This window comes from Myzus persicae, unplaced genomic scaffold (genome assembly GCF_001856785.1).
Source record: "Myzus persicae strain clone G006 unplaced genomic scaffold, MPER_G0061.0, whole genome shotgun sequence".
In the NCBI taxonomy this organism is placed as follows: domain Eukaryota; kingdom Metazoa; phylum Arthropoda; class Insecta; order Hemiptera; family Aphididae; genus Myzus; species Myzus persicae.
Window position 1 is genome coordinate 193,349 of NW_019101580.1, and position 27,461 is coordinate 220,809.

The window sequence follows — 27,461 nt, forward strand, 5'->3', positions numbered from 1 at the left end:
CTGACACTGCTGTCGTATCGGCATAGTCGTTAGCTACGTCGATAAAGTCGTTTATCCCGATTTGTAATTATTGCACTCGAAGGCGTGAAAAAGATATCAGACAATACAAATAATTGGTCAGTGTAATATTGTGATTAGCTATTATTATTGCCTGTGGGATTATTTTCTAAACATTATTATAAGAAAATGTACTTTCAGTAAATCAGTAATCTAATACATTAGACATTTTTATCTACTTTTAATAATTATTGTTACAAAAAGAATTAATATTAATATAAAGTATAATAAAAATTAAAATATTTTCTATGGAGATATTTCTATTGGAGATATTTTTAAACGGTGACATTTTGTACCATAAAAAAATATTTTTACTGGATAAATTTTAAATTGAAGATATTTTTTACTAGAGATATTTTGTATCCGAGATATTTTGACTTAAAACCATTAAACCATTTCGTAATGTCGAATTATATATCGTGTAGACTTGGTCACTTGGAGTTTGGACTACTAGGAGACTTCAGCAGTTGTAGTTCAGAGTTCGTAAATATTAAAAATATAATCCCGCCTAATCTGAAATCTTGAATCAAAAATTCTGCGGAGAAAATGTTATCGGACATGGGTAGTTATAATGTCGGGCACAACCCCGACAGTGTTGGATGTAAAAAAGTTTCCATTTAATATTCGGCGACACTGTGTGTTATCGAAAAACGATATCGTGTTCGTTTCATATTTTAATTCTGATAGGTAGTTGTATAGGTACCAGCAGCAGCTATTCTACATCATTAATTATTATAAAATATAAATAGTAATTAATAGGTACTTAATTATACATTATAATGATTGTCGTCATCCGTCTTAACTGTTGAGTTTTCACATTTCGTGTTCAGCCCAGGGCCGGTACCGATACGTTTTACGTTTTGTGTTGGTCGTCGTAAACAATTTTCAGCCAAGAGGAGACGTCACGTGCGCTTAAGACCGGCCTGTCCAGCCCCAATCGACAATCGACATGCACAATCCTCTACTGGTAAGTTACCCAGTCACAAAGCTATTATATAACGAAATCTAAGTCAAAGCCCGATATTGTACGACTTTTATCCGCCCGTAGTCATGTGGTTACACTTAGTACGGAATTATATCTATTGGTATTTGAGGAAAGTGATCAAATGGTTCTTGCGCCAGACCACTAAGCTCTGCGAACTGCAACGCATATGCTATGCGCAGCCGGCGGGCGCTCGTAGAACAGTGAATGTAGAACGATCTTTGCGCGATTCCAACAGGCCACAAATACGTGGTCTGCTCACTGTGTTAGACGCTCGTGCATCAGACCGAAGTTTCTACTTGGGACGATCCATTCAGATACCAAATGCTGTGTCGACAATCACACGCGTAAAGCGTATTGACCAGTGTGAGTATGAACGATTTAACAACGCTCTTGGACAATGTGTGAACAATATATGGTCATATATGCAACTAGTAGAAGAAATTAAGACTAGTGCAGCAATTCAATATGATTGTACCAACGATGTGCATGAAAAATCGTTGTTACTTTTATGGGATGAACTGAAGCCAAATGATCGTCTAGAAAATAGGGTAACCAAACAGTGGCAGGACATTGGATTCCAAGGAGATGACCCAAAAACTGATTTTCGAGGAATGGGAACATTAGGGCTGGATAATTTGGTATATTTTGCATCAAAATATACCCATTTGGCCAGGCAAGCATTATCACATTCAATGCATCCAATCCATGGGTATGCGTTTGCAATTGTTGGAATAAATTTAACGAGTATGGCATTAGGACTGGTCGTTGATGGTTCAGCTAAGACTCATTTTTATAATAAACGCAACGCACCTGAATATGAAGATTTCAACGAGTTCTATTGTTACTTATTTTGGAAGTTTGACAAATTTTGGTTGGACGCAAAACCTAAGGATCTCATGGAGTTTGCAATTCATCGTAAGCAATTTGAAACGACTATTAGACAAACGCTGGAAAATATTGATACTGTTTTTCTAATTGATGTTCCTAATGATAATACAACTGATGTGTTAAATAGGTGAAATTATATTTTGTAAGTCTATTAAGTATACAATTAATTAGACTGCTACTTTAATTATGTATTATACCTATCATTTGGCCATTTTTCTAAACATTTTAATGATTTATAAAAACAAAAAATGTAAAATTATTGTTGTTTTGACATCATACATAACAATTAATGTACCTATTAAAATTATTCAAAAATTATGATGTAAATAGTTCGTTTTTTGTTAAACTCAAAAGTTAAAATAAATTTCTCTGACATATTTTAATGTCAACACTTAATGTTTTTTTCATTGATAAAAGTATTATTAAAATGTTAGATTAATTAAACTTAATTATATTATAATAGGTGGTAAATGTCTATAATAAAATAGGTAATTAATTACCTACAGTTTCATAACATAATGCATTTTTCCAGAAATATTTTGAAAAATTAAGTGTTATTAACTAGACTGTACATTTATAAAATTGAGATATTAAGTATGTTAATTATTGTTTAGATATTTCTTAAATTTTGAATGCAAATTTACTAACAAGATAAATAGTAAGTGGAAATTCAGTTTATAATTAAATAAAGGTGTATATAAGTTCTTTGACCATTACTCATTATTATGGCTTGGAAGTTATAAAAGTCAAAATTGGTATAATATGCAAAAACGAAATTCAAACATATTAATTATTAGTTACATGATAATTTATTATGATCAAATAGCTATAATATTACAGAAATATGGTGAAAACTGGTTGGACAAAAATAATTGTTTGTCATTGTTCCACTTATTGATGTTAGGTCATAACTAAAAGTTGTGTTATAATGGATTAAAGAAATGGAAATGTGCTTTTTGCTACTTTGTATAAATCTTTGGGAAATGATTTTGATAAAAACATTTTTTAGACAATACTGGATATACGTAAAAATTTAGAAACGACAACTTTGTTTGTATTATAATCAACAAAATGTGCAAAAAAAAAATGGATATAATTATTTTATTTTTAAATCTTCATTTTATAGAATCAATGTCTTGATTGGTGTGTTATAATTAAAATCATTTAGAAAAATATGCAACTCCTACATCTTATGGGTCCTAGTCATTATTAATTGAACATATGTACATAAGTTTTTCAGGTATTATCCTGATATAAGGTCTATCTTGAATCTTGATATTATAGTAAATAGACAACCATATTTCTAATTTCTGTTATTGGAATGATATCCATGAACATTATAAATAAGTAAATTCCAACAATTTTTTTACCTACCTTGTTTCCAAAAAAAAAAATTTTAAATGCATGTTAAGTTTTTGGGCCAGTAAGACACTTTTATTTTGAAAATATTCCTAATAACTCATTTTCAAAAAGAATATAAGTTAAATAACAAATAATGTTGGAATCCACATACGTCGTAATAATAGGAATGATGTGTTCACCACCACAGGTATTCCAGGTCTTAAAAATGTAATACTATATATCCTATTATTATTAAATATAATAATTAACCATAAATACTATATTAAAAAATAACTTAAATATATAATTTAAAAATTAAAAATTCTTTTATAAAGAAACGTAAAGAAAGTAAACCTTTAAGATTTTAATTTAAGACAAGTACATATTTGATATCTTAAAGTTATTAATTCTTACTTATAAAATCACAAATAAAAAGGTAATACCTACAATAATAATTATATTTTTAAAAATAAGTGTTAAGACGGTATTTTATTATTAATAATTTACAATTTATTAATAAGGTACAGTGATGTAATAGGAAATTTGGATAACAATCCACATAAGAATATTTTTTTCATTTAAGTACAATATGAAAAATCAAATAATACCTATACAATAAAACCTATGTTCATCTAGTTTTAACTTATTCAAAAAAATAAATAAAATCTAATTTGCCTAAATTCTCTAAAGGAATTTGTTGTTTAAATTGTATAGTTTATCATTTATAGTTGTTATCATGAAAGCCTATGTGTACACTATACGTAGGCCAATGACGCAAGTGATTTAGATGGTTAGTAATAAGACTAACAATAAAAAAGAATAACAAGTTATCAGTAGTCAGTAGGCTTCAATCACAAGTCAAATAATAGCCAATTACGTTTATGACCTTTTAGACATTGATATCTAAGTTATTTCCGATTTGCATCAACAGTTTCTAACCAATGTTTAAGATTGATTTTTGGAATTAATAGGGAATCACAAGATAGCAAATCATCTTCTGCAGATACTGGTTTAAAAAATACTCGTTGCTGCATCTTAGTGACATTATCACTGTTATCGCAAAAGACTCTGGCGAGGGTCACTTTTCGGATTTCTGCCAATTGATCTACAATTAAAAAATGTTCAGTTAAAATGTGGTACTCTCATAATAAATAATTCAGCTATACTAACGTTTTTTGAATACTTTTGGCAAATCATAAAAATATCTGTCTGCCGTTCTAGTTCTTATAAACTGTTCTCTAATGATACACCTCATCGTTGGGCCTACCATAGCGTCGTCTTCGTGTTTCTCAAACAGTGCACCTATCAATAGATCTATATCGTCCCAAGTTTTGTATTGTCTCAATAATTTATTTGTTGACTAAACAAAACATACCGGAATAAATTAATCAGTACACTGTACTTTATTAAATTTCACATTTTTTAAAACTTACTCCTTTAACCATGATCTGGGTCAAATCTTGTACGTTTTTTATCTCTTTTAGTCCACAATATTTTCTAAATTGTGTGTAGCTTGGAATACCATGGTCGCGGCTTCGTTGTATATCCAAGCTGACTATGTCCATGCCAAACATATTATCCGGATGACTGTATAAGTAATTTGTAATCTAAAAAATGCAAACATGTATATATAGTAAACATAACGTAATAAAATATACGCTTATTATATTGACGTCATCATTAATTATGTAATAAAAAACAAAGTCGTTGCGCTATGACTTATGATCATCTTGATTGTCTAAGGTCTTGCAAAAACATACCGTTTGCGTGAATAACATATCGACTTTTTGTGTATTCTGCATAGACAGTCCTCTGATAAGGTGATCCATGTAGTTCATCTGTAAATCGGACGGTCGATTAAAGTGTTCCTTTAGCGAAAGACTTTTGTTGGTCACTCGGTTTTCAAAGTATAAACTATAAAAAAAACATGCGTGAACATTTTGAGTACCTAGCTCCAAGACCTCATCTTATGAATATTATGCATTGGATGTCGGATGATTCTCTCAAAGCACGAAACTTTAAATTTCAATGGATATAATTGTATATAATTTCATTTGAAAATTAAATTTAACTTCCCTATAACATTAAAATGCATATGTCTTTTCTACATGCTTTACAGGAAAAACTCTCATGCCTTGTAGAATGATCTGATTTAAATAACATTTTTTTTTTGAAAAGAGAAACACTTTTGACAGGCCGCATTGGACTTTGATTTTCAAAATTATATTTCTTAACCAAATATACGATTTATAATGTGACCGATTTTTACAAGCTTGTTTTTTTAATTATTTTGGTTTAAGCAACAAAATCAAAAATCAAAGTCCAATAAATTTACCCTGTATAAAAACATTCTATTTCCAAAAATAAGTAATAAAAGTGGACCACTACGAGGGGTGAGAGTTTTTCCTGTAAAGCCTGTTTTGAGCAAAAATGGGGCTTTTCATTTTTGGTCAGCGGTATCGTAGACACGCACCGCTGTATAACCCGGTATACAACCACATTCACACTAATCAGGAATCATCATCCACATTCTACAACTAACACGAATGTTATAGTAGCGCCATAGGCGCCGACGTAATTGCTTATTGCCTACATATCGCCCCTTATTAAAGACATAAGGGCAGGGCTCTTAAATTTTTCTAACACAAAAATTCTGAACAATGATGAATGTTCACAGCTGTTGTCGAAATCAACACCACGAAATAAAGGCATACTCCATAATGGAATAATAATAACAACAATATGACATCCTGCATAAACGAACCTGAGAGTTTCGTTGAACATGGAATTGACGAACGGCAATATGGCGGTCGCGAAACTGTTGCTGACGGTCGGGTCGGCGTTCTCGTCATACGCGTCGCTGTAACCTTTCGGCAACAGTTCCAGTCCGTTCCGCTTGGTGTATTTTTTGCCGAGCAGTGCCGGCAGCCACTCGCCATAAGTGACGTGCTGTATAGACGCCACCACGATTTTCCTGGCCTCCTGGAACGCGCGCTCGTCGTCCCAGTGCGGGTTGACCACGGCCAGAAGCCCGGCCACCCGGTTGTGTTCCCTCATCCATAGCGTGTGCATGGCCGTCAAGTGGGGCTGCGCGTTCGCCCGGACGTCGCCCGCCGTGTAGCACGTACCGGCGCCGTCCCCGTCCGACTGGCACGCATTCGATTCGCTGGCGGCCAGCGGCATGTACTGCGGTCGCAGCGGGTCGCCGTCACTGTCGCTATCGCTGTCGCCGTCGCCGCCCGTGTGCGTCAACAGTTGACCTCGCGACTTGCTCCTCAACGACCACGTCTGTTGAGCCGAAGAGCCGTATATCATCGACCCGTCCAAAAAGTGAGTGGCCTGGTTCAGCTGCGGAACATAAGCGTGTTAAATGGGTATGGTACGAGTTTTCAAATCGGTGATTTTTGGAGATTTTTCAATGTGAGAAACCGCACTACCCCGCGCACACGGTTTTTCACGAACGACAAAATGTAACAAATCAACATCGCAAGGTGTTAGATTAGGCGACAAAACGTTCGCTGACTATATTTATTTTACAAAATTCGCGATTTTGATTGTATACATTTTCGTAGGGTCCCCCGTAGATACCTATATTAGTTATTAATTACAATAATAATATTACCCATATATTATGAATTTATCTATATTCAAGTGGTGTTATTAAATATGCCATGGTTGTTACCTGTTCTCTGGGTCCAAACGTGCAATCGGTCCGCATCGCTGGCACTGAGCGCACGTAGTTCATGCACGTGCGGCGTAGCGGCGAAAAAAATCTATCGTCTTTCGGTATGATGATGGGCGCGCACGACGGGTGTGTGTACCGGGGCGATTGCTTCATTCCGTTCTCGTTACAACAGTCCACCGATTTGTTCGTTTTCACTATGGATTTCACATATACGTACGCATGCATTAATTATGATCAATCGACTAATATAATATACGGTTATGTGTTAAATCCTACGCATGCTGGAAACCGCCGTGTGTGACAGGTCGTGGCCGATGAAAATCGTCCAGTACGCCATCGCGATCGTTTTCACGCTGTCGGGCGAGTTCTCGTCGTTGACAAGACCGGTGCTCAGTTCTCTGGAATTCGGCAGTTCTTTAATCGAGCTCAAACCTATGCACACGATCAATGAAATTATTAGGTGTTTAAGATTATAGGTACTATAAAACGCATTATAAACTACCAAGCAGTAAATGTGGGTAGATATTATAATATTATTTTATGTTGTACAGAATTCTAGTCGTGCGGGTGTTAAATTGTCATAGATATATTTGTAGCAACCGTGTATATAGGAGTGTTTATTGCAGGAAAACTTATTTCAGGAAGTTTCCGCGGTCCGCGGTGGCTACACAATCTTAAGCACACGTTTATCGAAAGAAAGTTAAGGCAAAATTAAAATTAATGAAAACCTCATTTGATTTGCCTTAAAAAAAAGTCAAATGTATTGTCTACGGGCCAGATAAAGTTCGTACACGGGCGATCCCTATGTTATTGTATATTAAATAAGAATAAAAATGTATTGTGCATGTTGTGTATTATATTGCAAGATACATTATGCGTTGTAAGTACAATTTTGAAATATTATTACCATCTTTGTAGACTGGAAACAGTAAACGTTTATATGCCGTGTTTGCATTTCCCCAAAAGGAATGTTTCAAATTGTTACAAGAACCGTCTGCGCTGCGATACTTCAAGTTCCTTCCGGCGCACGCTGTTTCGTTGAAATACTTCGACAGACACATTCGACCCAGAGAAGTCTGGTCTAGTTTCACTTTTGCTAAGTCTTTGGCACATTGTATTTTACTAATCCCGGAGCTAAAATGATAGTTTCATATATTGATACAATTTAATTTTTAATTTTTATTTCATTGGGATGTTTGTTTGCTTAATTTTACCCCGAACAATGTTTGTTCATTATGTAGTGTGAAGCTTTAATAACAATCTCAGCATTCCGAGATGCCAAATGTCCGTCTATGGAAGGCTGAGAATCGATCAGTTGTCCATGAGACGGACTCCCAATTTTCACATGAACATCAGCATACGACAACGAATCTTCATGGCGAGAAAGCATATTGATTTGTTGGGTACCATATTGAATTGCATTTTCTAGATCTTGGGTTTTGAGATTTAGGAACTGGTTTGATGAGTCTATCACCAGAATAATTATATACAATTTAACCGTTGCAATCAATTTATATTACAACAAATTAAAACTAAGTATAAAATTATGATTTATATGGATACCTTCTTTGTTTAATTCGGTTTCTCCTCTGTAACACGATGGTAAGAATACCACTATGCAAATCAACAATTGTATGGATATTGAGGAACTCATTTTGGTAATCAAAAACTGCAATCATTTTCAAAATAATTAGTTAATATATAATAATTATATTATTAAAAATAAATTTTTTTATTATTATTTTTTAGATCGTCTCAGTATAAACTATTATAGCTCGACAATTACAGTGCATAAAAATAAATTTTAATGTTATATAATGACTGTGTTAAAATGTATTTACACAAATAGTTCTCCAAGGAGGATTAACCTTCAAAATATCAGCAGGTATAATTTGTTAAAAGTTAACCATAAAGAATTTAAGAACAGTTAAAAAAAAAATAATTTTTAGCATTATAGTCTTCATAGTTAGTTCGTTGATCTCGACCGGTTTTATAGAAGCTAACTTTTAGATCCTGAGTGGACCATTATAATTTTTTTCTTGTATATCTACCTATACGTATCCAATTTTTTGGTTTAGAGCGTTCTAAAAGTTGTGTGTAGTTATGTAGTCTATAGATATAAGATAATTTGTATTACTCTTCAATTTGCATAGCTATAATACTCCATCACTCCTATCTAAAAAACCTTGACTAAAATTCATTATATGTTTTTTAATCTAAATTACCCGATAAAAAGTATATCATTTTAACGTGTATTATAATATTGTATATACTTGCAGATATTTGTTTCTTATCAAACAAAGAAGGTACATGCGCTATTTAACTATGACATACAATTTTACACATTTCGAAGAATTAATTTATGAATAAATTATTATATATTTATGCACAGTAATATACTAGCAGAAAAACGATTTATCGTCCTAAAAGGTCGATCTTTGGTTAATTAATATTATTTCATGTAACATTTAATACTACCAAAGACAAATAATGATCAATAATATTATGAAATGTAAAATATATCTAGTAGAACGCGTATAAAATATAACATTGTTACTTATTAGGATATTGCGATTGTATCATATAATTTTGATAGTATTTTTCAAATATAGGTAATTAGGAAATGTTTAGGTACTAGTTGAAATTAAAAATGTAATTACTGTTGACCACTCAGATATCTATATAAGATTAAACGTGTTTTCCTCCTTCATAAGTTGCATAATAGATTAATAATATTGACCTAACAATACATTTATCCTGTATATTCTATAATACCAATCCAAAGTCTAGCATTTTAGCATTTTAGTACTGATTTGTAAAGAACGTGATTTTTTCTCATAAAAATTCGAGTCTAAACTATCAAATATCACTCTGACCTAATAACTGCAGTAATAAGCAATGATGACGTGTGTAACTTAAAAAATAATTGTAAAAAGCTAATAACTTGCACTATAAATAATTATTTATGAAAATATTCTTTCAATGGACGTTTAAGATATATTTCTACCTTTTGAATTTAAAAAAGAAACTATTGGTTAAAAAAATTTTTCGATCTAAAATGTCACGTGTTGCATTTTTTGTGAGTACGATATTTTTATTTAAAAAAATTGCATATAGATACTCAAGTAAGATTCTGAAATGGTAAATAGTTTTATACAAAAAATGATTCTGAGTGGCAATGCTTTGTCAACCTACCTATTCCTAAGGATATTTATTATTTTAGTTTTTTGCTATAATTGTAATACAGTATCATGAACCTTATTACTTTATTACTGATATAAGTCAATATTAATTACAGACTTTCCGTAGAATGATATGAATAGGTTAGAGGTATACAAATGGCTTAAGATTATAGTCTAGATATTTTGAAAATTTCATTGTGTATAGAAATAAATAATAAAAATATTTGTAATGATGTTTTGACAAAAACTTTCAAGTCCATCCGATTAATTTTATTTGAATTACTACTAAATAACTAAAGTTATAGTAAATTATTAGTATAGTATTTGTGTGTCGTGGGCGGGAAGTAAGCTATGACGCTTTTTATCACGCCATTGCGTCCTCTAAATCTATTTCATAGAACATAATAACGAAAGTAATCCACTGCTATCCACCAGTTGTTGTACCTACCAGCTAGTGCCTAGCATTTGATGTATAAGATAAAACAAATCGAGCATAATATGTATTATACACTGATTCGGATTATAAACAGTTACTTTTAACAATATAGGTATCATATAGAATCGAGATTCGAGACGGTCGTGTGAACAGATTCATGGTATAAATAGCTAAGAATTATTCTAAATATTTTGATCATTTCATTGTTTGTATGAAATTATAACACGGATAGAGGTAAAATGTTCATACAAAGGTATAAAATTATTTGAACAACCACTATCAAAATATTATTTTTCATTTTAAATATTAATATCCAATTTCATCGACATTTGAACCTAGAATGTACATAATATAAAATTATGTTAAGTTTTTCAGATTATTAGGTTTCTATAATAACAACTAATAAGATACCTTAAATACAAGTTTTGAACTTCCAAACCTTAGCTAGTTAACTATTAGAAATCAAAACTTAATACATTTTGAACAAAATTTTTTTTTAAATTTCAAGGTTTCGACAATTTTTCAATTTGTATTTCAAAAGCTTATAAAAATGTTTTTGTGCCTATCTATATTCGATTATTTTTTAACTGCTTCCAGAACAACTTATGTGAGATCTTGCCTTAGATTTTCAAAAAAAATTATAACAAATCTTGAATTCAATTTTCAAATAATTATAATAATAGTGATACCTAATATTTAAGATTGTATATTTTTTTAAGTACAAAATAATTTGTACATTTTTGTTAATGAAATTTGAAAAATTGTATTTCTTAACTGAGGTAGAAATAACTTTTAAAGAATCTTGTATTAAATGTTCAGGCTTTTTAGTAAAAATCAAAAATGATACATAAATCAACAAACGAAACTAAAAAAGTAGAACGTTTTGTATGTCTATAATTATATAAATAGCAAAAAAGTTAAAAAAATTTTAAAAATTGTATATCGTGTTTTTACACTTTATAGTAAATGGCAGTACGCTTATTTGGTGAACAATTCAAGTCTCTACATTTTTTTTTTTTTTTATACAAAATAACTATATCTATTTTTTTTTGTTTTACTAAATTATTTTAAGTATACTAAGGATTTTTTACATTAGCTCAAAGTACATGCTAGATCAATACATTAATCCACTCAAAATGTTAAATAATATATATATTAAAATATATATATAAATTATATTGAATTAAAAATGTTTATGAGTTTCTTAATTGAACTCCAATTATTTTTTACTCTTGCTACTAAATGCATAAACATTCAACAATACTTTAATTAATACCAATTAAACTTATTGCAAAGTACCAACAATCGAATTTTATGTTGCAATCACTAATCAGTATAATATATTATATTACAATGCATTTTATATTACAATTACCTAATGCTACTATTTGTTTTTATAACAATACATTCAAAAAGTTGTTGAATTATAATTATATTGCATAAACTGAAAGATAAAACAACTTCTAGTATTTAGAAACTGAATTAAATCATTAACGTTTACATGACATAAGTCACTAACATCAGAAGTTTAAACTACGCAAAAATTGATCTTCTGCAAATACTGATATATACGCATCGAATTTTCCCGAATAAATGAAAATATGTCTAACTACGCTTTAGAATAAATTCCAAGTGCCTTTTAGTCTTCGGATTGCTTTTTATCAGTCCCCTCTTGAAGTTTTAACTTTTGAATGATCTACATACAGTGGCCGAGATTTACTCTTGCAAAATACGTGTCATTTAAGCACTAATTACAATTTACAATGATACAATGTTACTATAATTTAAACTTACGATGTTTGCATAAGTATATTTTCATACAATTATCTAATGTATTATATTTATTTAAATAATTTACAACATAATAAAAGATATAGCCATTTATCAGTAGTCGATTACCAATTTTCAAAATGATCAAAGTATACACGCCACAAGACAAGTTAAGAGACCTTTTATATTCTATTAGTCATCACCACTATATAAATGACTTCTACAAAAATCAGGATTTTTTAACAAAGTCTTACATTTACCTCAATTATATATAGTATACTGCACTTTTTATATTTTCCCTCAGAATATTATTATGATTATTTAAACTTATTAGTTATTAGTTAATATGATGACTATCATTATAAAATTACTAATACATATAAATATTATAAAAAAAGAACCACCTTAATCCTAAATAATAATAGTTATTACTTATTAGTTTGGGAATACATATTTTGTAATATGTTATGGACTTATAAATAGTCAAATACACAAATAGACAATAATATAATTCTTTTTAAAAATCTAAATAATAATTATTTAACAATAACGTTTATAGGTATGTATTATTGTAGGCATTGTAAAAGTACATTTTTTACGTAATTTACAGCTATAATGTTATGTACGTAAATTTCATTTTTTTCCATTTAATTATTGTATTTTTGTCTATGAAACACCCAATATGATTAATACTTGTTAAAATAACAATGTAAATTTCCCTGATGTTCATTAATACCTATTTAATTTTGGCTTGTACCTATTATAGTAAGTTAGCCTTAAATAAATTGTTGTTTTTAGCCAATACCTAACCTTCACCTATTATTTAACATTAACCATGCAGAGAATGTGATCACAAAGACAAAGATAAATACATCTTTAAACGTATATTGTGGTTTTGTGTAGAATATCAAACATAACAAAGGTTGTTACCATGTTATTGTTACATTTAATAAAAGGTCCATAAGTGTTGAAGACAAAAACTAATGCTAATTATTTATATGCGTAGTAGATGTAGCACGCATAAAAACATTTATACCTATAAACTACTTGTTTGGATATATTATGTAAATTAAAATATAGAAATAATTATTTTATACAAGACGACGTTTCATATATGTATAACCGAACTCTGAAGGCTATAAAATAAACCAACACGCATTATATTGTTTTTATTAGGTAGGCTACTTGGTTTTCACGACAAGGATTAATATATAAACAATAAATAACAACGTCGAAAAAAACATTTTCTTGGGATTTAATGTTTTTAAAAACTTTTTAATGTATTTAAATTATATATATATATATATATATATATATGTACCCTGTTGAATAGTGTGTTCAGGTTTCAATAACATTTAAACATTTATTTTGATGTACCTATAGAGACGTCGTCCAAAACTATTTTGTGAAATCGCCAATACGTTTTCGGCGGAGTGGCTGGTAAGCTCTTAATAATAACAACAATAATGTTTTAAATAAAGTTGTGGAAATAAATAATCGTACGCGCAACAAAAATAACGAAAAAACAAGCGAACTGCGCGGGCGCGCTAGCAAAATTACTACGCTAAAACTGTATTGCCTATCAAAACTATAATAATAGACTATTGTACTACTTAACAGTTAACTGCTCAAGAACTACAAGTACACATGGGTGAGGGTAAACACTAAATTTATAACATATAAACGGTACTGGTACTCACTTAAAGTGGACAAATCGACCAATGGTGCTGGTGCACGTTGACGAACGCAAAAGAAACCATCGATAATATTATACTGCTGTGGCCGCCGCGGTATCAACTATTGTAGCACGTCGTCGTATTGCCCGGATAGCACTGAATGAAAATGCGTCTCGTCTTGAGCAAAACGCGGCAGCGTCTCCCTTCCCAAGCGTAAAAAAAGATTCACCTTTGGCTTTGACAAAACTGCAGCAGCGAGTGGACAGCCGCGGCGGCGGCGGGCGGCTCTCTATAATATTATATTATAGTGGGTATATCGCGCGGAGGAACGCGAAACGGGATTATGAACAAAGCGAGGGAAATTTTACCTGAAAGTTGACGGACGTCATTAATGAAAAAAATAAAAATAATACTCGTGTGACACGCGTAAATTAATCGTCAACACAATAATATAAATATAATAATAATAATAATAATACTATAGGTACCAAGGTACATACGTAATGATATTAATATTATGCTATCTTCGGTGTATGATTTTTTTTCTCGATTTCGACGCGCAGTATTCGCGTCAACGTAGGTACATAATATATTACACGCGTACACAAACACACCTCACACACACACATACACACCTTACACACACACCGCAATTTATAGGTACCGGAATAAATTTCTTCTGCTCGCCGCGCAACTTGAACGTATGTACGCGCCGCGGCGATTGAAATTATTATCGTCAAACCGGTTTTGATGTGCAACACTTCGATTTGAGCTTAAAAAAAAGAAGTGCTAAAATATTTTATTGTACTATTATATGTGCAGATCTCGATAAATGTTTATCACCGACATAACAATAATAATTCGCGTTCAGTATAATAATATATTATAAATTGTGGTGAGAATAAAATATATATATAATAATATGTAGGCATGTAGCCGTCTATATGTACATAGAGTTGCGCCTGAAACCCGTATATGCGGGCGTTTTTCGCCAATGTTTGTGCCCGTGTGCTCGCGATTATTGCGAATTGGCGAGTACCTATGTACGCGTATCGGAGATTGTACGGACAATGAAATACCTAATAATTGCACAATGAAACAGTACTACAACAATACATAACAATATGACCACGCGTAAGTGTTTAAGTGTGTAGTGTGTACCCAGTCACAAACGGCAGGGTTAGAGGATGAAAATATATAATTTTAAACTAATTTGACACGTTTTGTTGCTTTTAAATTCTGTTTAAATGCACGCGTGTCAGACATTTTATCATGTACGCAGAAAAACAGTAATATCCACGCTCACGATTTAGAAAAAGAGAGAGTTACATATTTCAGCGAGTTTTGAACGGCCGTTTTTCACGTTTCGTTTCGATTTTTATTCATTTGAATACATTTAATAGTTAATTCACTTATACACATTATGTAATATAGACATAGTACAGACGTCAGACATACAGTATTAGTATTATTATCATTTATATTACTGTCGATATTGTACTATTATATTCTACATTGGATCTAAATATCTCATGACCCCTTAAATTTTAAATAAATAAATAAAATGAGATACAGTAGAAAATATGTATAAATGTATATAATTATATAATACTGAGACGTCTATATTATTGTCGCCGCTGCTGAATAGTAAATATATTATAAACATAAAGGCAAGAGACGAGACATTGATAGCATAATATAATCGCGATTTATATATTATGCCTATTGCAACTATTTGCCTATTGCTTATTATATTGTTATAGAGACAGTATTAAATAGTGTTATATTAATCGAATAAAGCGCAATTACGTTTAAGTACCTGTGCTAAAAAAAAATCGGATAATTATCCAACCAATCGTTCTGCCCAAATTACTATTATACGCATGATGGGTTAAGTGATATGTGTTATTACTTATTAGTTATTATAAACTATAGTTAATTACAAACTCAAGCGGCTGTACTATAATATATACTATTGTATAGCTACGTACTACGTGCATCGTGCATAAACTATGTACAAGGTATTCATCACAACTTATGTATAATGTATATAATTCTATACATTTTGTTCTGTTTCCTTATTATTTATTTTTTCCTTTTTTAAAAAATGGCTGCATTGATTAATATTTTTATAGATAGAGTAAGATAGAGAAGAAGAGAATAAGATAGATAGTAATACTTATACATCAGTAAAAAATTAAGTACTGTACGTCGATTTTATTTTGATAGGTAGGTATTTGTATGAACGAAATAAAAAATATTTTTTAATATATGTTTACAGATAACTGTACAACGTCAATTGATTTTGGTATAACTGTTTCAAGTGGTCGGCCAAATAATGTATAGTAACAAACAGATATAATACGTACATATAAAATATGTTTAATACACAGTATTCATTTGTTTATTAATTTATTATAATGCGTCTACGCGGACTTGTTAATTTTTCGAATTTAATTTGTACTCTGACCGTCATCCGCAAATGCGCCCTACTTAATCTGTGCAAGTTAAAAATACATCTCAACCGGTATTTTGACATGCACGTTCCACACGCGACTATGTGAACAAGGCGAACAAGCCAAACAGAATACAATAATATACTTATCTATGCATTAGCTTATAATCCCGCAGTGTGATCACAAAAAAATACTAGATCTATGATCCAAATCCATGATATTATTATATTTCAATACTTGTACCAATCGACTAACATTTTAATCTTTAAGGACTAACGACATGTTGACGTGTCCATCGACTAAATTTGCAGATTGATCCTACATTGACACGAATATACGGTTGTATGGCGTAATTATTTATTTAATTGTAGAAGTACCGATTATTACAGTAGAATATAATAAAATATTACACTTTGGCACTTTACTGGTGAATCATGGGAACTACCAATTATTCATTATCATTTTTTCGAATGTACCTAATAAATATAACTATGTCAATGAATTACCAGTATTGATTTGCAAATACTACTTGTCTGCAATTTTACATAAATATTTAGGAAAAAACTAAATTAAATCAATGTTATTACTTACTAGTTAATTTTTTAGAACGTATTTGCTATTAGTAAATATACTTATATTACATTGTTGTATTTATTAAACATTAACAAAAAAAAATATTCCAGAAATGGATACATCTTCAACGTTATGCATATCTAGTATAAAGCATTAAAAGTTAAAGGTACACTTTCTGTTAAAAATAGAAAACTTTTTCATTTTATTATTGATTATGGTCATCTTTTGAAGTTTTCCAAACAATCGAAATTCATCAGCGGTTTTAATAGAAAGTCGGAGAATTTCATTTGGCACTTAATAATGTATTTTGATCAGTTTTAAATAGGTACCAATCGATATCTCTTGAATACAAAACTAATACAAGTATTTTACCGTACTTAATAGACATACACGTTGTGTATTGTTGAATGTTGATTACAAGATGTAAACAAAAATGCAAAATTTAAACCCAAGAGTTATGAATTATGATCATATACGGTATACCTACATATTAATAATAATATTTCATTTTTGATTCTATTACTTAATATTTATGAACTAGTCACATTAAAGCCTATAATTGTGTAAATATATAGGTTATTAATAATTACGAATTTTGCTAAATGATGTTAGGATTAGGCACTATTATTACAAACCAAAAAATATTCTTTATGTATTATCACAGCAGTAAAACGTATCCATATGAAAACCGCATTTGAAAAAACAACGTATCATAATAAAATAAAAATTCCAAGGAAACAAATCTAACATTACATTCTATTCCGGGCTGTCTTGTCTTACCTAATATTTTAATTTTAAGTTTAAATATACCATCGTTTATTGATTACCAATTTTAATAATACATAATATGGACAACATGGTATAATATATATATATAGTAGCTATAGGTTACAACCTTATAGGTATAAGTATAATCTATATAAGAATAAAGGATTCACCATTCATACATTTCCAAACAAATAATATCAAAATATAAACTCGTAAAATATGTAGAATATATATTTTTGTAGTTTCCGTAATATATATAAGAAATGTTACGATATAATAATACCTATATAAATATATAATCTTTATATATTGGTGTCTCGGTCTTTTTTAATTTTCGTAACATATGGTATATGGATTTTAATTTTCATGGTAACTGAACTTGATCTTTTTTTTTTATTTGACCGTGTCAGAGGTTGGATATTATTCAAGGACAATACCTTCGAATTGGTTACAGATTTTTGATGTACCATTGTTATTTGTTGTTATTTCGAGCAGTTGCGATTTATAGGATCGTGGTACAAGAAATTCAATTTAAACCTGTTTCACACTGCGTTCAACAAGAAACCAGTTTTTTCTTGTTTTATCTTCCATCAATTATCACAAAGAATTTATATTCTCATAAATTTGATGTCTAATTTAGCGAATAAAACTTTTAAAATAGCAACAATTGTAATAGTCTATGCCCCATGGCCTATAGGATTGATAACAGAATCTATCCAATCATGTAAAATTATAGTTTTAAATTTTTATACATTCAAACAACACTATATACAATCATAAATCAATGTTAAAAAATATTTTCTTAAAACCCATGTGTTATTTTAAGTTTACTTTTTTCTGTTATAATAATGAGGCTCATAGCCAATAGTCATTTTTGAAATAAACAACCATTAACTCGTAAACAAAATACAAATATTAAAAATATTATTACGTCTATAAAATGTATTGTGCCAATCTAATGTTAGAAAATTTACAAGCAGTGTAAACTCCATGTAACAATTGCCAAGACATATACTATACATTACAAATGATATTTTTCATATTATAACTACTTTTGAACTAAAATGCACTACTTACTTAAAATAATAATTGTGTAACTTGTATTTAATTGGTATACTTAAATATATTATTGTTTACAAATAAACAATATTTTCTTTTGCAACATTTTACTTGAACTTTGAAGATGGTTTTTGCTTTCTGGTAGTTTATTCGATTAAGTTGTTAAATTGAAGATCAACAATAGGGAACTCTTAACATTTTTTATATTAGGGAAAAGAATAAATGATAACAAAAAAAACAAAAGAACAAGCTCAATAAGTTGTTTTTTACTAAATAGAATTAATTGTTTTGTTGTCACTCAAGAAGGTATAGTTACACATCTTTACTAAATGTTTTCGTTTTTTTCTCTTCTTTTTCATTTTCAAAATATCTTTTTTCTGCGTAAACATGTTTTCTATTTGTTGTTCTTAAAGCATTTTAAAAACATAACAAATATTTGTTTTTTACAATCGTTTATGTTTAAATGATGTTTAATATGAAAATTATTAAATTAATAAAAAAAATTAGAATAAACTTCAAAACATTTTCAAATTTAATACTTAAAATGTCATTCTAGATTCCTCATAGGATGTTCTTACCGAAAGTTAAAATATGATATCAAAAATACTTGCCACATTTTCTTTTTGCAGTGTCATTCAAAAAAATAGAAACTTTAAAATGTCCATCATTACAAATACAATAATTTTCTAGATACAATAAAAGATGTTTTCAAACATTCAGAGCAATATGAAGTTAATCATATCATGAACATATTGTTTTATTCTATGGTATATTGACTTCAGATTTTTTTTTTTATATAAAAATTAGTGAAACCTATCAAATTAATAAATTGCTAACCATACATATATTATACCTTTGGAAGTTAATAATAGAAACAGATCAGCCACATGGTCCTGTGTTCAGAATCATTTTTCATATACATTAGTTTATACTAATTTATACCACCAAATTAAGTTGCAAAAGCTTATTAAAATTTAAAAAAGCAAGTTACATGGGTTTATATGTTATTCTTGATATTGTAACAAACAGGATCATAATAATAATAAAAATATAACACATATAACATAAAAAAAACAATATGAATCAAAAATCAAAACAGGTCATCTAATTCTAAAAGTATTGTTTTTTAAAACAATTAATCAATGAACACATCATATTTTTTAAATTTTAAATAAATTTATTACAAATGTCAATCAATATATTATGTTAAATTAAACAATTTATGTTAAATTACAGCAAAAATCAAAAAAATATTCATTTATGGAATTACAGTTTTGGAATATAAGAAAAAAATCTATATGAAAAATAACATAATTATGTATTATATATTATTGGTGAATCATGAAAAAATTAAATAAAACAAAAAAAAAACTCCAAAAGTAAATCTGAACTTCAGTATCATTACATATAAAATTATAAAATGATGATTACAAGGAACATCTAAAAATAATAAATAATATATTAAAACATGTAATTATAAATATTGGTGAATATACATTTTTATTATAGTAAAATCATCATTTAAAGTAAACCATATCTTATTTATACGCTTTCAGAAAACTTCTTTTAACATACCCCTCACTCCTGATTTCGGATTTTTTAAGTCTATTGATTTCTCATCAATACGGAAAAGAACTGTACGGATCTATTACATTTCACTTATTTAAATATTTAATAAAAATTCAAATTTTTAATATTTTATAAGTTGTTGTTTGATAGCAATAAAATATGTGATTAAGTAATGAAAGCATATTTACCGGAATGATCTACGTCAAGATGTTATTAGTAATATACTAATATATATAGGTATAATTAATGATGCACCTACCAGTAAATGCAAGAATACAGTTTTGTTAAAAAAAAACAAAGTCTAAGAACAGTCAAACATTTAAGCTTTTAATTTGTATGTAATATTTAGATGTAATGTTTATAAATTCAAATAAAAACATTTTAAGTTTAAAATACCTGACAAATTAAACAAACATTTAAAACTAATACATTTAGTAACAAAATATTCTCAGAATATGGTAATATTGGAGAACATTAATCCTCAGGTAAAGAAATATTTCAACTGTACAATTGTATACAAGTACCAATCTTTAGACTTTTAACTAATTTTAAACATTTTTTATAAAGACATTCAAGTTAAGTTATTTTTATGTACTTTTAACTCTCATAATATTTAGTTAGTAAATAAGAAATAAGAATGAACCCACCTTAAAAGAAATATTACTTCCTTGTGTAAAATTGTATTACTTTCATCGGCGTCCAATCTATTGTTTAATATTCAATCCACTTGTTTTTTCACTGGTACAGTTTTCAGGTGATTGAGTACACAATGTAAACGGGGTTTCTTCTTTTTTCCAATCTTCAAAGGTCAATACTTTGTTTTTGACTTCATTACTTATTGTAGGAACTACATTTGATTCCTAAATTAATATAATTTTTAGTTATATTTATGATATTTTATTTCATATATGATATTATAATTACCAAAAAAACCTAATTCATTTTGCTTACCAGAGTAAAAGGAAATTCAGTACCAGAAAAAGTGTTGTTTGTCCAGTTACAAGCATTTGCATTCATTTCTAATTTTTCAATTCTATTATTATAACTAACAGTATTGGCCAAGTATAAATTGATATCGTTCAAAGTATTAGTAATATACGATGGAGGAGAAAAATATGTAGTTCCTGAACTATCCATATAACCTATATTACTTATTTTACTTTCAGATGAAGCTGAATCCGACTTATTTTGTTCATTTACTTGCGAGTTTACCTAAAAAAATTGTATCCATTATAAGCTATTTATATTTGTTTATAATTTATAAATAATTGATTCTTATAATTATTTATACTTTGAGGAAAATATCAAACAAATCCTTTATTTTATCGACAAGATGTTGAATAGTTTCCTCTTGTTGACCAATAATAGCTTTCATATAAACCTCTTTGGACAAATTTAGTGACTTGTTAATAGACAATGAGTCATCTGGTAAAGGAGAGATTTGGTTTTTTTCTGGGAATTCTCGAACAACTGAAAACTAAACCATTTATTAGATTTATTTATATTTAATATTATAATGACATTTTTTTTTTATATTTAGATAATAACTGTTCTTTTATAAAATAATTGAAATTTACCTCTTGATCACGAGCCCAAAATGTTATCTTGCCATCATTAACTAAGCCATCAACTAAATCATCAATAAATTTTTGAATACTTCGTTTTTGTTGTGAAATGGCTGTGCTTAATTTGAATTGTTTGTTAACTACCTCTAATGTATGAACCAAATCTTTTTCAAATGTCACTAAACGTTGTTCCATAATTTCATTATTTTCTGTTAAATCTTGAATCTAATTGAATAAATTTGATTAAAATTATTTTTCTTTATATAATTAATACTTAATATCCATACTTTTGCGAGGTATGCACTTTCAAGTGCAGAAAAGTTGTTTGATGCATTACATTTATTACATTTATTTGTTGACCATTGTTTTGGTTTCAATTTTTCACTTTTTATTACACTATTTTGTGATTGAGGTCGATTTTTGTAAAATGAGCGTGGAGTTGGCGATTGTCTACGTAATGGTTTGTTGCGGTTAGAGGATGACTGATGAAATAATCATACAAAATAAATACACACAATTATAGCAATATATTTTTAATGTAAATGGTTAGGTTAGCTACATATCACATGATCATGTAAATTTAATTATCTTATATGTACTAATAACTGTTATAATTATTTTTATTTTAAATTTCAGATGAGACATTGAAAAGTGAAAGAATCTAATAAAATGGACTTTTTAAACAATCTTGAAGGAATAGTAACCAAGAATGGGGATATGGTAACATTTATAGCTGAAGATTTGGAAAACAAACTGAAACAGACCAGCCCAACAATGCCTACTAGACCTTTAGGAAGATTTGTTTTAGATGCCAATTTACTAAACGACCTAGAATTTGAAGCCAGAAATATTGCTGCATCTGTAGATACATTATCTGAATCTCTCTCAGGAGTTTTACATAGCATGTCTGCATTAACTGTTGACTGTTTGGAAATATACAGGGATGTGGTTTGTAAAACATGCGATTCAATTGATGCTAATATTAAATCTATGTATCAATTAATGGCTAAATGTGAAGAAGTCTCGAAAGAAATGGAACCCATCTATAAATTGGCTCAACAAGTTAAAGATATAAAACACATTTTAGATTTATTTGAGAATGCAGTTAATTGATATCATATTTGTAATAAAATATGCATTAAAACAATTGTTCTGAGTAAGAATGTTTATTTAATATGTAAAATTTTAATTATTATCATTGTCAGTCATAATAAAACTTGTATTATCAATGTATGATGTATATATTATTATATTTTAACTATTCATTACAATAACTTACTTTTGGTTATAAACTTATGGTTTTTTTTATGTTAAAATTGTTAATAAATACTTACAGATAATCGACTTAGCTTAGAATTGTCTTTAGTTTCATTTTGTATAGATGAAGGAATACAGTTGCAAGTTCCAGATTGATGAAGAAATATAAAGTACTCACTTCTGCCTAATATCTATTAATACTTAGTATTAATTAAATACCAACTGAATGCACCAATATTGTTACAATATATCAATGTAATTTTTTACCTCTAAATGTTGGCTTATATACATTAATTGATAATGTTTCTCACATTCAACGACATCTTGAAAACACTTTTTCTCCATGATAACTGATTTAATTGCCAAATTTGCTACATCACAATCACTATCAATAGTTTTATAAGCAACTTGTTCGTCTACTCCAGACCATCCTTTAGGTATTAATGCTATCCAATCTTTAGAGGATACATTTATAAGAGCCTAAAATAAAAGTCAAGGAATGAGAATTTATGACTTTTAAATAACTTTAAAACAAAACTTACTTCTTGTTCGACATTATAATCAACAACTAAATCATTGTCTATAAAGTAACTTTGATGTACAAAAATCTTGACTATTTGTTCCATATTGTCTTTAATTAAATTTGTGATATCTCTATTGTACAAACAAAGTTATATTAATTTTGTACATATATTTACATCCTCCACATAAAAAATAAATATGAAGATGTCATGACTATATAGTAATACATTTTATTATTATTAATCATTATTAACTACTCAGAAAACTAACAAAATTGTAACAAGAATAGTATATAGAATTTCTACTTTGTAGTTAATATATTATTATTACAGAAGATATTATTTTCCTGTTATTATATCTGTTGTATTATATCATTAAATAATGTAGGTATAAACCTATGACTAACCTATGACCTAACCTTTATGACTATATAAAATATAATATCCTACCTATAGGTATACTTAATAATTTTAATTCTCAGGTTCATTTATAAAACAATTAAAAATTGTATAGATACAAGTATTTTTGGTTGATATTTTTCATTCATTGCAACTAGGGGCCTAGTAGGGCCTACTCATGATTTTTCAGTAATCACAATTTAGTAATTATGACTACCCAAAACAGCTTAATCTTTATTATTATGGATAATAGTTCCTATAAATGGTTGCACAAAAAACCTATATGTAATATTGAATCTATAGTATTTATCACACGTGGGCCATTTTAACAAATTATGTATATTGATCGATTAATATTAATAATAAATATAATAACTAAGTACTCATACAAATTTTACTAATTACATTGGTATTTGTTAATTTTTTATACATTCTATATCTACACATATTGGTCACTATTGATCAGTAAATCATAATAAAATAATGTTTAGCAACTTTTAATTTTATTTTTGTATAATATTTTTTGATAAATAAATAGACATAATACTCTGTAAATTGTCCCTGTAATTAAATATGGTGTTCAAATTTAGTAGAAGCAATAGCTGAATTGCAAATAATGACAACTGACAGTAGTCTCCTACTGCTTAATCAAGTACCTACCTAGTCGCTAATTGTGATGACCGAAAAGTGCCCATATTTTTGAAACCAGGGACAACATTGATGTAGGAAATGATTTATGTAGGTACTTAATAAAATAAACAGGCCGATATAGTTATTCATAGCCAATACAAATGTAACATAGACAATATTAACGTAAGTACTTAATAATTTAAAACGAAAAACCTTCAATAGATTCCTCAAACAATCTTTAAGCATACCCACCTATAAAATATTATTTAAAAATTGTTTTAATGTACATACTTAAACTCATTAATACATTTAAGAAACAAAGTATGAGTTTATTTAAGTGCCGCATAATAAATGATTAATAGCAATTATTAATGACATAAAGAACAGGAAGAAAAAAAAGAGTACCTATATTGTCTTTGCAAATTATTCAATTCTAAGAATGTTTTAAAAAACTTGAATAAGTATTAGTACCTACCTAAGTAATAAATTTAATACCTATCTGTGAATGCAGTTCAAGCGAACTTTTATGAGTAACTATGCACAATAAGTAAAATCCTATTCATTATGTATTTATGCAATATGTACCTATCTAATAATTAACAAGGCACTACAGCGAGCACTATACGGTCTATGATATAAGGATACGTTTTGATGTTATACAAATACATAATGGTGTACTTACTGAGAATAAGTGAACGGAAAAAAACCGTCAGCAGACACAAACGACAGATGAAAAAACAGAAAATACCTAATGGCAAAATGCAAATACTGAATGAACGAAGTTCAGTAAGAGAAATGATCGTTGTCACTCGTCACCGACGGCAACACACAACTAGAAACATAGAATAAACATTTGACTATCGATTATTCGATTATCGTAATATTATATTTAGCCGGATACAGACGATACAGTAGAGGCCATAGGGACATAATTACATTAATGCTAAATAATCGTAATTTCATTTTCTACTTACTGCAATTCTGCGTAATTTTCATAATTCTGTTAATTCATATTATTTAGTTATATTTAGCCAAAAACGTACAACATAATGGCCTTTGTTAAATAGTCACCGGAGAATTCACCGTTGAACTGGTAGCCCAAAGACGCTATACAATTAGGATTTCATTGATCTCTTCTTGTGTTCCCGCATTTTTTTAGATTTTCAAATTATGTCATAAAGGAGGGATATTTTCCGCATAACAAATATTAATATGCCTTTATAAATATTATCTAAGGTGGACAAGTTCAATGTGCATTTACTAAGTAAAAAGTTAAGTGGAAAAAATGATTGTTTTTACTTCATTAGTTTAATTGACTGTTGAAATAACTCAACTTTCTTCAGTTAAGTTATAGTTAAGATACCATAGAGTCATTGACTAAAAGCGAATAAAATAATTAAATAATAATAATACTTCAATACTTTTATATTTATTGATAAAATTATATTATATGTTATACGGATAGGCACAAAATACTTTAAGTGAACCGCGTACTATAATTACAAAAAAGTAGATGTATTATTTAATCTGGGATAGGTTAATTTTTTTCATATTAATTTTAGACTTAGCCAGTTAAATTACTACAATTTGTTTACTATTAACTTTTACTCACCTAACAACCTTGCGTTCATTAAACTTTACTTGGCTTGAAAATTATTTACATTCCTTCAACCTTCTCACTGTGATATAATTAAAAATGCCTCACAGAGCCGTGGACGGCTTTGACGCACCACACGCTCAACTTGGAAACTTTTTGCACATATAGTAAATATAATATATAAATTATTTAGGTATTTATATATTTTATTATATTATTATTTATAATTATAATATTAATGATAAAAACAAATAAGTAATAATAATAATAATAATAAGTAAAATATTTATGTAGAGTACTCTTTTTATTAATACCTATATTAAGAATTTACAGAAAAGACTTATTGGGATTTGGGGGTTACCAGTAATCAGTTTTGTTAAGTATTCGAATACTTTTTTCATTCTAGTGTTCTACTCCAAATTCCAATTTCCAATATTTCGTATTGTATATTTGTACTGTTTTAGATTTTATTTCTAAAATATTTTTCTATAATGCTTCGAACTTCTGAGAATTTATAAATAAGATTTCGCCAAAATACAAGCAAATAACAGAATGACTGAAACCTAAAATATTATGTAATTCATATCATATTATGTGTATTATACCAATATTGAATATATTGCTTTTTGTTCTACTATTATTATATCATAATATGTGTGTGCTTTATTATCATAATTATTTACTATACATAATATCTAACTTTCTGAATTTTTACTTTTCGCAATTAGGTAACAGGTATAAGTGTTAACTAAACAAAAATAAATATTTCAATATAAAATGTATTGAACTAAAAAAAAATATTTGTTTTAATATTTTGAATACCGTCAAAAAGTATTTGTAATTATATTTAAATACTTTTAAGAGAAAGTATTCTTTACAAGACTGCTAGTAATACACAGTCCACCTTAGCATACACATAATACTCAAATACTTTTCAGAAGTATTTGAAATAATCTTCAAATACAAAAAAAAATCTCTTTAGTTCTGAAATATTTTGTTATAGTAAAAAATTTGTTTATTGTATTCTATAAACATGATTCGTTCAAT

The 27,461-nt window shown here is 28.6% G+C and overlaps 4 protein-coding genes across 8 annotated transcripts; 2 read left to right on the forward strand and 2 right to left on the reverse strand.

Moving 5' to 3' along the window:
- Nucleotides 1-719: 719 nt before the first annotated feature.
- Nucleotides 720-23,354, forward strand: LOC111029787 (BLOC-1-related complex subunit 6). 3 transcript variants are annotated; one of them, XM_022308955.1, is made up of 3 exons: nt 720-1,024; nt 16,302-16,360; nt 22,647-23,354. In XM_022308955.1, the coding sequence occupies exon 3, from the start codon at nt 22,680-22,682 to the stop codon at nt 23,121-23,123; it is 444 nt and encodes a 147-aa protein (XP_022164647.1). In that variant the 5' UTR covers nt 720-1,024; nt 16,302-16,360; nt 22,647-22,679; the 3' UTR covers nt 23,124-23,354. The 3 variants fall into 3 exon arrangements, with proteins under 3 accessions (XP_022164647.1, XP_022164646.1, XP_022164648.1); XM_022308954.1 differs by lacking the exon at nt 16,302-16,360 and having other exon boundaries at nt 723-1,024; XM_022308956.1 differs by lacking the exons at nt 720-1,024; nt 16,302-16,360 and adding an exon at nt 14,533-15,154.
- Nucleotides 910-2,138, forward strand: LOC111029786 (ELMO domain-containing protein 2). Its single transcript, XM_022308953.1, has one exon. It carries the CDS (start codon nt 1,108-1,110, stop codon nt 2,059-2,061), a length of 954 nt encoding a protein of 317 aa, XP_022164645.1. The 5' UTR covers nt 910-1,107; the 3' UTR covers nt 2,062-2,138.
- Nucleotides 3,742-14,341, reverse strand: LOC111029784 (peroxidase-like). Of its 2 annotated transcripts, XM_022308948.1 has the most exons (11): nt 14,045-14,341; nt 8,520-8,625; nt 8,171-8,423; nt 7,864-8,090; nt 7,233-7,388; nt 6,954-7,150; nt 6,036-6,619; nt 5,032-5,185; nt 4,705-4,878; nt 4,442-4,631; nt 4,180-4,376 (listed from the first exon to the last, which is right to left on the reverse strand). In XM_022308948.1, exons 2-11 carry the CDS (start codon nt 8,608-8,610, stop codon nt 4,180-4,182), a joined length of 2,223 nt encoding a protein of 740 aa, XP_022164640.1. In that variant the 5' UTR covers nt 8,611-8,625; nt 14,045-14,341. The 2 variants fall into 2 exon arrangements, with proteins under 2 accessions (XP_022164641.1, XP_022164640.1); XM_022308949.1 differs by lacking the exon at nt 14,045-14,341 and having other exon boundaries at nt 3,742-4,376; nt 8,520-8,610.
- LOC111029785 lies at nt 20,182-25,830 on the reverse strand. 2 transcript variants are annotated; one of them, XM_022308951.1, is made up of 11 exons: nt 25,792-25,830; nt 25,500-25,649; nt 23,810-23,921; nt 23,535-23,747; nt 23,345-23,458; nt 22,298-22,492; nt 22,023-22,235; nt 21,737-21,922; nt 21,397-21,657; nt 21,093-21,305; nt 20,182-20,316 (listed from the first exon to the last, which is right to left on the reverse strand). In XM_022308951.1, the coding sequence occupies exons 3-10, from the start codon at nt 23,891-23,893 to the stop codon at nt 21,150-21,152; spliced, it is 1,422 nt and encodes a 473-aa protein (XP_022164643.1). In that variant the 5' UTR covers nt 23,894-23,921; nt 25,500-25,649; nt 25,792-25,830; the 3' UTR covers nt 20,182-20,316; nt 21,093-21,149. The 2 variants fall into 2 exon arrangements, with proteins under 2 accessions (XP_022164643.1, XP_022164642.1); XM_022308950.1 differs by lacking the exon at nt 25,792-25,830 and having other exon boundaries at nt 25,500-25,738.
- Between the last annotated feature and the right edge of the window lie 1,631 nt (nt 25,831-27,461).

Excerpts from the sequence above, each read along its gene's own strand:
- LOC111029786 (XM_022308953.1), top strand. The coding sequence starts at position 1,108 with ATGTGGTTACACTTAGTACGGAATTATATCTATTGGTATTTGAGGAAA.
- LOC111029784 (XM_022308949.1), bottom strand. The coding sequence starts at position 8,610 with ATGAGTTCCTCAATATCCATACAATTGTTGATTTGCATAGTGGTATTC. Across the intron at positions 6,620-6,953 it reads CGTTTGGACCCAGAGAACAG|CTGAACCAGGCCACTCACTT; the intron begins GTAACAACCATG and ends TATGTTCCGCAG. Across the intron at positions 5,186-6,035 it reads ATGTTCAACGAAACTCTCAG|TTTATACTTTGAAAACCGAG; the intron begins GTTCGTTTATGC and ends TTTTTTTTATAG.
- LOC111029787 (XM_022308955.1), top strand. The coding sequence starts at position 22,680 with ATGGACTTTTTAAACAATCTTGAAGGAATAGTAACCAAGAATGGGGAT.
- LOC111029785 (XM_022308951.1), bottom strand. The coding sequence starts at position 23,893 with ATGGAACAAATAGTCAAGATTTTTGTACATCAAAGTTACTTTATAGAC. Across the intron at positions 22,493-23,344 it reads CTAAGCTAAGTCGATTATCT|TCATCCTCTAACCGCAACAA; the intron begins GTAAGTATTTAT and ends TTATTTCATCAG. Across the intron at positions 21,658-21,736 it reads TGTTTGATATTTTCCTCAAA|GTAAACTCGCAAGTAAATGA; the intron begins GTATAAATAATT and ends CAATTTTTTTAG.